This window comes from Polyodon spathula, chromosome 24 (assembly GCF_017654505.1).
Source record: "Polyodon spathula isolate WHYD16114869_AA chromosome 24, ASM1765450v1, whole genome shotgun sequence".
NCBI classification, from domain to species: Eukaryota; Metazoa; Chordata; class Actinopteri; order Acipenseriformes; family Polyodontidae; genus Polyodon; species Polyodon spathula.
Window position 1 is genome coordinate 9798248 of NC_054557.1, and position 14090 is coordinate 9812337.

At 35.8% G+C, this 14090-nt stretch overlaps 1 protein-coding gene across 1 annotated transcript; it reads right to left on the bottom strand.

Annotated features, from left to right (window-relative positions):
• Positions 1-144: 144 nt before the first annotated feature.
• LOC121299310 (lysM and putative peptidoglycan-binding domain-containing protein 2-like) lies at positions 145-11535 on the bottom strand. The gene is made up of 3 exons (XM_041226993.1): positions 10839-11535; positions 8713-9038; positions 145-1901 (listed from the first exon to the last, which is right to left on the bottom strand). The coding sequence occupies exons 1-3, from the start codon at positions 11082-11084 to the stop codon at positions 1850-1852; spliced, it is 624 nt and encodes a 207-aa protein (XP_041082927.1). The 5' UTR covers positions 11085-11535; the 3' UTR covers positions 145-1849.
• Between the last annotated feature and the right edge of the window lie 2555 nt (positions 11536-14090).

The window sequence follows — 14090 nt, forward strand, 5'->3', positions numbered from 1 at the left end:
CAGCACACTGTAAAAGCAATTAAAAATGATGCCTTTCAGCGTTTCCATTACTCTAACTTCATGACCTCAAACCTGCTGCTTATCCTGTAGAAGGAACAAACCAAACAGATTTTACAAGTGCAGTGTTATAAAGCTCTGCTAGAGCCTGAATACTGGGAACAGAACTATAATGAAGATGTATTATATTTAACAGTTATATTAGGTTCATTTGCCTGGATAGCTTTTAATTGAATTAATTCGACATCCAATACTTGCAAAGAGGTTTGGTGGATACTGTAGTTAATGAAGATAAACAAAGTGTTTAGGTAAACAGAAAAAAGAAAACTATATTGTCTTTTCATATGTTGTAACTGATGACGCGAAGGGCTTAATTTTCAAACCAATTACTAATCAGTTCTAATTTAAAATCACAAGCTTTCATCATCCAGCATGCTGTTAATGATTGAGGAACTTTGATCTATTAAGATTTGATATAAGGTGCACGCCTGTAAAAAAGATCATTCAAGCGCAAACAACAGAAAGTAAATGAAAACAAACAAAAAAATAAAAATAGAACAGAAGTACATCCTTAAGACTCAAAATCCCTGTTACTGAAAGCAGTTGGTAAGAAAAAGGTTCAGAAAAACACAAGTACATTTGTCATAGAATTCTTTAATGTATTCGAAACCATAAGTTACAATAAAACCACAATAAAACACAATCAAAGCCATAATAGTTCAAACTTCACTCACCACACAACCGAAACATGGATGCTTCTAAACAGAATAATCCCTTTCGGAAAAGATTCAGTAGCATCGAACAGGCAAACAAGAATAACCCACTTCCACGCACCCACAGCTTATTTACAGTCCGAGGTTTCCATAGTTTGCATTGGTAATACAAATAAATACATTTACAGGAATACTACATTTCAGAAAGGAATATATTTACTGCATTTATAGGAGTATCGCGATAGTGTCAATTTCCTGACATGCGGATATATTTTGCAAGTTTATCTGAACCTCAGCTGGGTTAAAAGGTCACACAGTTGTCCAACTGTAGTCTAACGAAATAGATGTCTGTGCTTGTGTGACATGTGGGTGCAATGACAGCCATGGGTGCCTGAAGCCTCAACACACTCTCACCATTATCACTATAATAGTAAGGACCTTGTATTTAAAAAAATAAATAAAATACAATAAAAAAGGCAAGGTCAATTTCCACAGTACTGTTGAAGCAAAAAGCAGTACAACAATATGAATTGAGAATAAAGCTATTGTGGTGAAAATGTTTAATTATTGGGTGCCAATGCCTTTGGAAACAAAATTTGTCCATTAAGTGATTCACACAACAGCCATGTAATATCTAGTGATCAGTGCCCACTCACTCCTGTCTTTAAAGTAAATACACATAAAAAGAAATGAGCACCGTATGTCTTTTTTTCCCTTGTTAAGTTAGCTGAGATCTAGATTTGTAACCATGCTGCTCTGAATAGCTTGGTTTCAGCACCAGTATTAGCATGGTAAATGCCTGATGTAAAATCTCTTACCCATCTGATGATAATATTCACATGGGTTTTTGCTACCACAGTACTGTGGCAATAGACAGTTCCATAAAACAAGGCAAAGACTACCCTTTCAGTTTCAGTGCAAATAACACAAATCAAAAGTACCTGTTTGATGGTTTGGTAAAAGCATAAGATAAAAAAACAACAAAAATAATAAAATAAATATAAAACAAAAAAACTGCCAAAACAAAACAACAAACAAACAAAAAATAACAGTCCATGCTCTTGGAAATGTCTCTGCCTCTCCAAAAACAAAGAAAGCTTTTCCAGCTTGAGTCCTCATCATGACTCCATTCAGCAGGTTCAGTGAGTATGGTATGAAGAGGTTGCATGCTCATGGTCTCCCCCCTCCAGTCTGTAAAACAAATGGGATTATTTATTATAGGATGTAGATGCAAAAAAATAAAAATACCCTATTATACAATTTATTTGCCATCATAGAGATCTTGGGTCAACTAATTTGATCTAAGATCTCTGCAGTTTAGATCTTTAGAATACGGTCCTCTGTGTACCCAGGTGCAAGCACGTTTCTGTTGTTAAGTCCTCTGTTAAAAAGGTAAGTGACTCATGCATTAAGAGATGTAGGCGTCCTGCCCTTAGGTCCTACAGTCAAGGTGTTTAACGAGACTACTGTATTTTTATTTTTTTTTAAATGAAGATGACCATAACAACTGCATACTTTTCTTTAAATGATATCTAATAACCCCCAAAACATTTGCATACATTTTTTCTATAACCTTTTTTTTTTTTTTATTGGCATGGCTCCACATTGAAGGTATTGTGTGGATTCTTCCTAAACTTACATTTCCCTTCATAAATAATATAATCCTACTGCACTACAGCTTTCAACTTGGAGACTGATCTGTTTTCCAGTAGAAAGAACCCCTGCGTTTGGGAGCTTTGTACAACATTTCTAAACCCCACCAGCATCGAATTTGAATCAGTCATCTTCTGCAGGTAAAGCTTGACTAAGTTGAGAGTTCACTGTGAACACATTAGCAATGACAGATGCCAATGTAGAGGTGTTAGTCTGTGTCATCGATATTGACCCACACTTTTACTAAGCGCTTCAAGTTAACTGGAAACACTGGAAATTCTCAAATGAATCCTCTCTGAATTCCAGCTGAAAGCTACAAATAAGATACTTGTACATGGCTTCAGAAACCATTATAGGCAAACACTTTACAGAAGCTAATGTACACATCTTGTCTTTTGCCGTTATCAGTCTTCTCCCGCAGTGTGAAGTCAATCTGAAATACTCTAATCAAAGAACAACAGAACCAAATGTCAGTACAATGCATTCAGCTGACTACTGGACTACAAGGCAGGGAGTTTAGGGTCATATGTATTAAGGACAAATTTATATATATAAGTGGTGTTTAAAATTAAAAAATCACCTTTTTCATATTCATTTTTATAACAGAATTATAGAATGCTAAGGTAACCAATATTTTAATGACCTCTGAAATAAAAAAAAAAAAAAAAAACATTTTCTGTTTTACAGTTTTCTAAGGAACATCTCTGTCCCAAAAGAGTGTGTTATAAATTATTCAGGCACATTTTGAAAATGTTGACAATCACATTGTTTTGAGTTGAATGCAATCTTCTGTTGCTTCTCAGTCTGTCATGAAACTATATAATTCAGAAGTGTGTTTGTGTGCAGCAAGGAGGTATTCTTAACATCATGATGGGTCAGCAGGTGCCCAGGCTACTTGGATTAGAAATTTCCATATCAGCTGACAGCGAGAGAAAATGTAGATTAAAAATTCACAAAAGCGTGAATATTTTGATTAAGATTGCATGAGTGGATTAATTTTTTCCTCTCTTCAGTAAAAAAGTAAATGGACTGCACTGCTCCACAGGGTATGGAAGTAGACAATATGCTATATTGGAAATGCAGCGCAGGAATGCTTTTCTGTGCCAGAAATCCAGATGGTTCAAACTGTTTATTTGCTCTACAGAGTGCAAGAACGTAAATGTGTCAATTGATTCCTTTCCCATAACCAATATCTTGGAAAGCACTGACAGCAACAAGAAAACATTAAACGATATCAGTGGTTTACACTGCTTTGTGACATGCTGGAACTAGTTTGAATTGACTTTTACATTCTTTCAAAGCAGAGCAATCACAAAACAGCCCAAGAATGTATTTAACAATGCAATCCCATACATCAATGATGTGCACATACTACACTCTGCATGAACATACAAATGCCACTACCATGGAAACATAAGAGTACATACCCTCAACCATGCAGCTATACAGTACCATATAGCCCTGGATGAAATTTGCATCACTGTTTCTGGAGTTGTCATAGTGACACCACCATACAAGAGTTAGAAAGTACCTGGATTTCTAAGAAACCGCATCATGCAAGTGGTATGTTGTGAGTGATTATCACTTTAGTAGTTCAATCCTGATGGGTAAGACACCTAGATAAAACTATGACAGCAGCTTATGCTCTCAACTGCCCTAATTTAGATGCATCCTCCTACAGGTTTCACCAATACATAAGAAATCCTATAGTAATAAAGAATTTCCACTTTGTTAGCTTTAAGCCTTCTCGACACTATCACTCTTTGAAAGAAACAGGTACAGTGTGCTCCTGCTCCCACCTGTAGTAAATCCGTCAGGAAGTTATACCTGTCAACTGCAAGCTTAGCTGTAGCCCACGGAAGCAAAACCAAAATATAAACGCTGAAGACAAATTCTATTATATTATCTAGCTTCTAGGTATCTAGATTAGAGAATGTGCAAGAGTCTGAGTATAAATGAATTAATACCCGGGACAACATTTTGGTTTTGTTTGGTTTATAAAACGTTGAAACACTAATCTGGAGCATTAACAGAAGATTAGAGATGCGATTTTTCCAGGTAGTATCCAGTACCTAATATATCCTGTTTAGTACTGCCGCTGGGTGCCTAGCCTTGGAAATGCAGGATAGTTTATAAATAGCACGATCATCAGGGAACAGCATGACCTGGATCCTCATCCTCACCTGCATCCCTCCAGGATGCCTGATAGATATTGGGCCCACCATAACACAGAATGAAGCTGTAATCACTTACTCAATAATATCCAGACTGATGGTATTTTTATCAATAACTAATACCACATTGATGGGAATTATCTTAATTGCAGATATTTTTTTTTCTATTAAGAAAAAGCAATCCAAATATCTGTGCTTTAAAATAAAACTGCTTTTGATAAAACTAATTAAATGTGATGTGTTTTACCACTATCAATTTGTCCAAATGAGGTTTAGTTTGTACTCAAGGTTGGCCTTTTCTCACTTATAGATTAACAGCATCTTCCTGCAAAACAATTTTTGTACATTTTTGACAGTAACTCCTTTAGCATTAGAACATCAGCTGTGGTTTTGAAGTTATAAGACAGCTACTGCTTTATGACTACATTGCAGTGTGGCTGGTATTGTCTCTGCTGATTTTAGTCTCGTTTTGAGGATGCAATCATAACCTTGTGATCCAAAGACAATTGCACTATTTCATAACTGGCGGCTCAAAGACATTACATACTTTAAATCAGGTGGAAACTAATTGATTTTCTGGATTAGACACAGAATCATTCCATTTTTGGTATTAGACATATTTAAGGCAAAATGTGATCCTTCACTGGTCTGGTAATTTTGTAAGATTATACATGGCCATTTCAGCATGTTTCAAAACACATGTGTGCTATAGTATGCCACACTTACAGATATGTTGTTTCTTCCAGACTTTGATTTGATTCACTTTTTATATCCTGGGGGTGACCTTCCATAAACCTATGCCTTCGAGCATGAGCAATTGTGCATTAAAGCTATTTTCTGGAAGCAGTGAAGTAAGGAGAAGGCATTACACAGAAAACAGCTATTCAAAGCAGTATCTAGTGTGAAACTCATCGTGCTGGAATTAACAAATAACCTAGCCAATTGAGAGAATCCATTAGTTACAAAAGGGCAAGCATTTTGTAAAAGCAACCTTATACTTCTGCAAACACAATATTTTCTTGAATTACTGTGAACAGTGTTATCAGTCTATAAGAACAATACTGCACACAGGAAAATCTAAATTAATGTTCAGCATCACTTATGTTTCACCTAGTTGTGCTTCTTTAAGGGTTTCATTGACAGCACCTGTAATTTAATACAGTGCTAACTTAAAAAAAAATAATAATCTGCCTCACTGTGTGCTTAAAACAAGCTGGAATGCATTGTCTTTTGTTAGAGAAAGCTGCCCTCCCCCTCTCAGTGTAGATGATGATGGATACTGCTAGTCCAGTAGAGTGGAAATGCCTGCTGTGTTTTAAAATGCAACCCGTAGTGCATTTCAATTGAAATTGTTTCTCAAGATGCATGCTTTACCAGTATAACATGTCAGTGTGTATTAAAACATTTGAGTGTTCTAAACTATGGAAGCTAAATACTGCATTGTGCCAAGGGATTCTACATAGCATAGTTAAAACACTTTCAGAGAATAAAACTATACAATCTACAACAGTGAAGAAGACAGCGGACCAACAAGTCTGTCTATTTAATACTGCATTAAGAGCCGTGCAAACAGATTGTTCCACAGTAATGCTTTAAAGAAATACAAAGCAACAGACTAATCTCATAAATGGATATGAAATAAACCAGCAACACTAGGTTACCTCTGAAAAGTTTAACTTCATCAGCATGGGAATACCTACACAACATCAACTTCCATCACTGTACTATTGTCAGTAAAAATAAAGCTTCATGCTTAGGCAACACAGAATAAAAGCCTTCCAAACAGGCTGTTCATATTCAATGCAATCTGATTTGTGCACAATACTGCATTGGGGGTGAGGGCCCATCTCATCATTCCCAGTTTCCACTTTGGTCTACAGAGAAATAAATTGAAGATTTATCTTTTTTTTCACAAAGCAAATACATTCCCTCATCAAAACCAATCACAATTCTTTGATCTTATCCCTGAGTCACCAATTCATAACCAGATGTATCCCCTTATCTATGTCTTTTGAATTTCCTGTCATATTTCACTTTCCTCAAAACAAAAACAGCTTTCCTTTTTTTTTTTTACCTAATCATACAGGCAATGCCTGCCATACAGCAGCTATCACACCCTACCATGGTTCACTTTGGAAATACAGGTAAACCAAGGTGTCTCCACAATACTTTATAATCTGTTGATTGTAAACCGGGTTTATTTTTATATAAACCCACATAGCTTACCTCTACACACTGATCACAGGGAAGAAAACAATTCTATAAAGCTGCTACTGAAATGTGTTTTCAGACCTAGGCATTAAAGCCACTTGAAGCCACTCTCTCTTTCGATGAGGACTAATGTAATTTCACAGGTTAGTTTTGCTGACAAAGAGGTTTCCCCCTGTACTGTATAATCTGAGCATGGCGCAGCGCTGAGCCAGCTGACAAGGACAAACTGATTACCTTTCGGGATACTTCAGTTCTGACCAGCTAAAATGTTCAAGGTCCGTCTGGCAGACCGATTGATGGATTAAGAGAACAACAATAAAGAGAAAGAAGCACTGAGGGAGAAATGTTGTTTCTTGGAGTATACATCATTGCATTCTCAAAGTATCACAGTGCATTTAGACATCTGGTCACCTTTAGGGGTGTTTAAATGTTTTAGATGTGATCCAAACATTAAGCATTTAATATTTTGCCTAAATGTTTCAAAATATTTTCAAAATGTTGCGAAACTATATTGGCAATTATAGATGTGTTTTTACACCTAAAAACTATACAGTGTAAGGTTATTGATTTATCATTGGTTTATTCATTACACACATTGAATCTGTAGTCATTTTAAACTCTGTTGGAGTACTTTTGCAACTGCTTCCTGCAATAGTTACCTACATTTCAAAAAGTTTAAATGTTTAGGAAATTAAATAGACTCTAACAACACACATGACTTTATTTAAACTACTTTCCTAACCACCTGTGCCTCGCAAATTATTATTTCTTCATTTGTTTACAATGTTGGCAATACAATACTGATTGTTGAGAAGCCAAGTAAATGGGACTCATTCCCATCAGGTTTATGATTAGAGGGGATTTCTTTGTTTTATTTTATTTTAAAATGACAGAACTGTTACACTAACCAATGCTATTTTCTTCAGCACACAGTAGAGAAATTGCTTTATACATTCAAAGCAATTACCAAGTTACTTATTTTCTAATTATTTTACACCACACCCCCACAATTCCAAGCTGGCTGCAAGACTGTATGAGACAAGAGCGCTTATGAAAGTGACACTTTACACAGTCTCGCAGCACAGTATGGCTGCTACCACGCGACAAGCGAAACTGTTCAGCGATGCAACAATGAATAGAACCTATACTTTTGAGAAGTATCTTCCACACCACAAACACGACAGGTGGGAGCGACGCCAGGGCGATGCAAAATAAATAGGATTGAATCACATTTTTTATAATTTGTCGCGTGACAACTAGAGAATTGACCCATCAGAGCACAGCTTCAATGCACGTGGTCCAGCAGAGTGAAGCAGTCTACAATGATGGAGGAAAAAATAACACTTGCCGTTGAAAAAATACCAAGAGCTTTGTGACAAAGGTCATCGCAATTATAAAGATACAGATTTGAAAGAAATATATGGGAGTTAATTTCGAAGGAACTGGATAAGCCTGATATATATGATTTATTGCTGTATGTTGAAATAACGTCAGAGAAGACCCTTATAATTTCCACATCATGTTGACAGATATGTACTAGTCTTGATCAAGTTTTTGTCAAGGGCAATTTTGAATAGTTGTATAGATCTGGCAGTTTTCAAACCTGTGACACCACCTCTGTGTCGCTTCTGGTGTGTATGGTCAGGTCGCCCAATGAAAAATTGCATCGCAATTGGTGTGTGGAGGTCTTTAGAGAGTGTCAAGAGATCTAAAAAAAAAATGCCATTTTCCATTTTGCTATAAACAAAACTGAGTCACTTTTGGTGTTCATGTTAAAAGCACAAGAATACAATTGCTGCATCTATCCTAATATTCTGTCAGTAGTTGTCATTCACTCTCTATATTTGTTTGTATTTGTGAACAGACAGATTGGCTGACTTAAATGTATCTTGATTCTGGCCAAGGGTGTATTTTTGGAATTGTCAAGCAAGTCTTTTTTTTGTTCAGGAAAGTAATTTTCTTACCTGATGTCCTCATCTTTAAGTTTTCTCGCTGCCTGTTTGGAGAGTTGAATTTTCAAGTCCAGTCTCTGTAAGTAATCTTTGGCTGACAGTTCCTCTGGCTGAGTGGGCTGGCTGTCAGGTTCCTGAGTGTTGGGAGAAGGAGACGCGGTAGAAGAAGAAGAAGTGTCGTCGTCCGCCACGGTCACGCTGGCCTCGCTGTCTGGCGATTCTAATGAGTTTAGTCCATTAAACGTACATTTCTCTGAGATAACTGGAATATTTAGGCTTGTCTTCAGAAATATACAATCGTTGCTAAAAAGTTTATTTGCCCTCTTGATGTGTTCCATCTTAAAAAGAAAAGAATAAAAAAATAATTGAGTTCACTGTGAATGAACAGGTTAATTACTATCACACCATAACATGATGTATTACAACTGATAAAAACGAATGCTGACTGCCTCCTACTGACCACAATGCACATTACCAGCACCATTACCAAACACATCCTTGACATATATTAGGCAAAATAATTGGAAAATGTTATATAACATTATACATTCCCCTATGTTGAAGTCAAATGATATGTATCATGTGATCTTCTTGACCTACATAAGCTGTGTGAGAGTTCAGTGCAACGATTAGGCAACATATCATGGGAAAGCTGTAGAATCTCAGTGACTTCACATGGGGCATGGCAGTATTGACCAACTTGTTCAATAAAACAAGTAGCCTATATATAATGCTTCTCTTTCAACTGTTGTCCTAATTTATTTTTAGTAGTACTTGTACTGTACTATGTTGAAAGTATTTAGAAAAAAAAAAACTAAAAATGTGATAATTTCTCTAAATATACTTGAACTTTGACTCATTTGACTCCTCCAGACCATCACTTTCAATTCAAACAAAATGTATCGTTTTCAATCTCTCGACAACACCCGCAGTACAGAAATGTTCATCAGTGATCAACAAAATGGCATACATTCGTATCTCAGAGAAACTAAACGGATAACGACGTAGAACGTCTGTACAGCACTGAAAAACACTAGGCCTATTTAAAAAAAAAAAAAAAAAAAAAAAATGCTGAACCTCGTCTGCTTTAATATTAGCATCACAAGGGTTTCCGTGTAGTATATAAAAAAAATTATAGATGGGCCTCTTCAGTGAGTTACAGGAAAATAAATCTCTGGTTTCTGTAACAGTTTAGAAATTACACGATCATCGGTCTAGTAATTTATGACGTCACAGAAACCCTAGATGAAATTATTTTTCTGCAGCTCACAGAAGCTCATCTATTATTCTACACACACAAAGTATTGAATATTACGTTTTTACTCAATATTTAAATCAATATGCGTTTAACTGGAATTTCAGTTCATTCAATGTTACTGTCGATTTCCAAGTACTCTGTCTTTAGTTTCCTCATTCCAAAATACTCATATACAGTGTAATTTAAATATTTATTTTGCCATTTTCAGAATGCGTGTGTGCCACCTTATAGAAAGCAATGGAAACACGTTCAATCTTGATGTGCAACACTGTTGTTGTCTCCCTCCTTCTCCCCTCTGTCTCCCTGTGCAATCCGTACAGCCCTTCTATTTTTCATTTACTCGGTGCACACGTTTTGTCAGATCTAATATGAGGAAACAGCGTAGCTGGTTTAAAATAGATAATGGACTTGATTTATTAGCAAACTGCATGGCGTTATTAACTTGTCTCGTCACAGTTTCACAGTCAACATTGTTGCTACCGAGAGCTCAAAATGAGTACACAGTACTTCCGGGAATCCTGGCGGTCTAGGTTCTGCAATGGACACTTTATTGTGGAGCGTTTGTGTGTTTAACGGTGCCTGCTTTCCCCTGTTCCCCCACGTCATTGGCAAACAAGTGCATTTGAAAACCAGTTAAAATGTTCAATTGCTAATATACGTATCATAAGTGTGTATTGGCTACATTATAACTGTGCTCAAGTGCTCACAGTCGTTAAGAATGAAACGTGAGGGTGTACCTGGTCCTAGGCTACACATTTTCATGAGTCAATGGTTTAGGTATTTGCGACTGCTTCCGTCAGAGGAAATCTCCCAGGTTTATGTCTTACAGATGTATACATTCACATAAAAAGACCGGCTTGCATTTTGTATAGTTTCTTACCGTGACTCCGTATTTGAGAGCGATTCCCTGCAGAGTATCACTCGCACTGACCCGGTGCTCGATGTATTTCTCTGTCAGCGGTGCGGTTACACTGGCGGTGCTGCCGTACGAGCGGGTCTTGGTCAGGGCCAGGCTCTGGGACAGTTCAGCTTCAGACTCCGAACCGGAGCGGGACATGGGGAAGACTGGTTGTCCGAACCGACCGCCTCCATCCCTTAGTGGTAGCACTGGGGAGAACTCCGCCATCTTCTTTTTAATAATGAAACAGGAGGCTGCTCTTTATGATACGGTAGCACTGTAACCCAAGGTTCAGGGTTTCGCTGTAAAATTAATAACTAGCAAAAGGTGGACAGAATTGCGTGTTTGTTTACCATAGGGCTATCCGAATATTCCAGCTACGTATCCCTGTAGTTTTCAAAGGTCTGTAATAAAAAAATAAATAAAAAAAAACGCACAACAAATGTAGCACAGCTGTAGTAAGCAAAGAATGTGCCAGCACGGTGTATTGATACCGCAGCTCTAATGAATGGCTCTTTTTGACAAGGGAGCGGTGGGCCAATTATGTTTAACACATGATTAAAACCTTAGAAACTTTTAACTATTTTAAAACAAAGGCCATTTCAATACGTTCGAAGAATATATGGGTAATATACAGCTGTCAGATGATGTCTTAAGTCTGACAATAATAATAATAATACATACTATAGTAACCTGTAAGCAGCAGTCAACGTTTCTACTGTACACAGTGTTTCTGTTAGTTTGACTTCCTGTGGTGTAAAACAGAGACAGAAACGTAGTGGTTAGAGTTGTTAAGAAAACTGAAGTGAAACCTGAGGCTACTAACATAAAAAAAAAAAAAAAAAAAAAAAAAGCTTGGATTTTTTTTTTTTTAACCCACAGTAGTATCTGCATGGTCCAACGATTTCTTTAATGTCCTTATGTCAGACTTAACTTACATCCTGCAAGCCACACGAAAGGGTGTCGTTAAGCATTTTGCATTAATGGAAAAATATTTTAATATTTGCAACTGATTTTGCCACAGCTTTAAAAATAATTAAAAAAAAAAAAAAAATTACAATAGTATCCTGAAAAAGTAGACCTATATCTTCAGCATGCATAGGGTGGCACACTTGCCCAGGAATCAGGTGTCAGTATTGTATAAGTAAGTATGCTGCTGTGACTGACATTCACATGTTGAATAACTTCTTGTAACAAATGTCTACAAACAGAGTTTTATTCAGATAAGTACTTGTGCCAACAAATATCCTAACCAAGTTCCAACACAATTACATTAGTGGTTTTCTTGGCACAGTAAATAGGTGTGAAATATACAAACCATGATCAGTATGGAAGCAATATACTGTTTGTTTGTTTGTTTTGTTTTGTTTTTTTAAACAGCCCTTCACAACAAGTGAAATTTTGAATCCCAAAACCGAGGATGTAAATATGTTTGCAAATAAAATGCCTCTATATTTTACAAATTAAAATTGGAACACAAATACCCACAGGAATTCCAAGGAACAGTCAGTTTTATACTTTTCAATGTCAAATTTGTAATTAATATAATTCTCAATGGATTACTGTAAAAATGTTTTTAAAAAGAAGAAAAAGAAGAAGAAGCATGAATAATTTGCAATGGAACCCAAATTAATTGGCTGATAATTAATGTGCGTTTATAGATACTGTGATCCCACCAATTCCAGGACATAGTTTTGCATTTTCTGAATTACTTCATATATGCCTGGTATTCCTTTAATTATTTTACATATTGGCTTTTAAATAATGAACTTGAAATCAGAAGATTAAAACAATGTATTCCATTTCATGCAACTTTACCATTCTCTTACAAAGGGGTCTAAGACTTTGATCACAGACAGCTTATAAAACACATTTTATCATTAGGAATGGCATACATGACTTCAAGAAGGAAACAGTTTAGTTAATTCACAAAGGTAAAGTATTCGGTATCATGCTACACTCCACATATTTATTGGAATTTCTAATGCAATTACTGCACATAGGGACATCACAAGCATTCAATATAATTGAAGTTTGAATGGTGTAACTGTATCCCTCATTTAACTTTTGCATTATGTGATTCAGGCTGTTATTAAATTAAAATATGTATAGTGTCTAGAATAAGTATACAGTAACCAGATGCTTAAAATAATTGCTATTTTATACTGTAGATAAAGACTGTTCAGCACAGGTGATCTTTATTGCAACAGGTGATTCACTTCCAATAATTTCATAAACTGACCTTTTAAACAATTAGAATATGAAAGAATTCTAGTTTAAGCCATTCTAATATTTTTACATTATGTTGAATAATTATCAATCTTGTTCTCTTTCACCAGTTTGAAATGTCAGCTTTAAAATGATTGCTTTCCCAGCCTCTTTGTCAATGATGGAAAAATAAATTGCCTATGAAAATAAATATGTGTTTTCTGCTTTATTTACACTGGATCCAAATTAAATTGTAGCTGAAAATGGGGTACCACTTTAGCTTCGGTATCCGTTATAATTCATTATAAACAATAGAAAAAAATCCAATGGCAAAAGTATATAATAACTGTATTGCAAAAATATATTTGGTGAGACAGACCTATAAAGACATACAAACAGACCTGAAAAGACAGGCAGACAGGCAGACTATATTTGTATTATTATTTTTAGTCATATTTTATAATTGTTAATAACATAATTAATAGCATGTTTATAATTGCTTAGTTATAACAGGTACCTAAACTAGTGTTACCCAAAGTGGTTGTGTAAAATGGTAACGTGGTTACACAGCACAACATGTATGAGAGATATGAATTATGAAATACATTTAATTTGCTTAAAATAGCTTTTATTATTTTTTAATTACACTGGAGCATATTTTACATTTAATCCTTTAATCGCTGGAGTCCATCCTAATGAGGGTTTTAATGGATTTTAGTTAAATCTATGGCGGTATATAATGTGATTTGTGATCTCTTCTTTGATGTGAATTCATAATGCAGTGAACTACAGAGCACCACACTGGGGTCAGCCCCTAGGAATTCTATAGAGTGAAAGACATCTTAGACCCACTGCTAAAAGGTGCCCTCTACTTTCTGAACAGAGCTCCAAAAAGTTCATGCCGAAATGGTCTAGAAGAATGTATTGATTTTAGATCCATGTCTCAACAAGGTTTAATGAACCAATCAAAAACACAACTAATTATTTCTATAAGGCAATACAGTTTTCCATCTTACAAATCCATTA

Excerpts from the sequence above, each read along its gene's own strand:
- LOC121299310 (XM_041226993.1), bottom strand. The coding sequence starts at position 11,084 with ATGGCGGAGTTCTCCCCAGTGCTACCACTAAGGGATGGAGGCGGTCGG. Across the intron at positions 9,039-10,838 it reads CTCTCAAATACGGAGTCACG|ATGGAACACATCAAGAGGGC; the intron begins GTAAGAAACTAT and ends TTTCTTTTTAAG. Across the intron at positions 1,902-8,712 it reads CTTAAAGATGAGGACATCAG|ACTGGAGGGGGGAGACCATG; the intron begins GTAAGAAAATTA and ends TTTGTTTTACAG.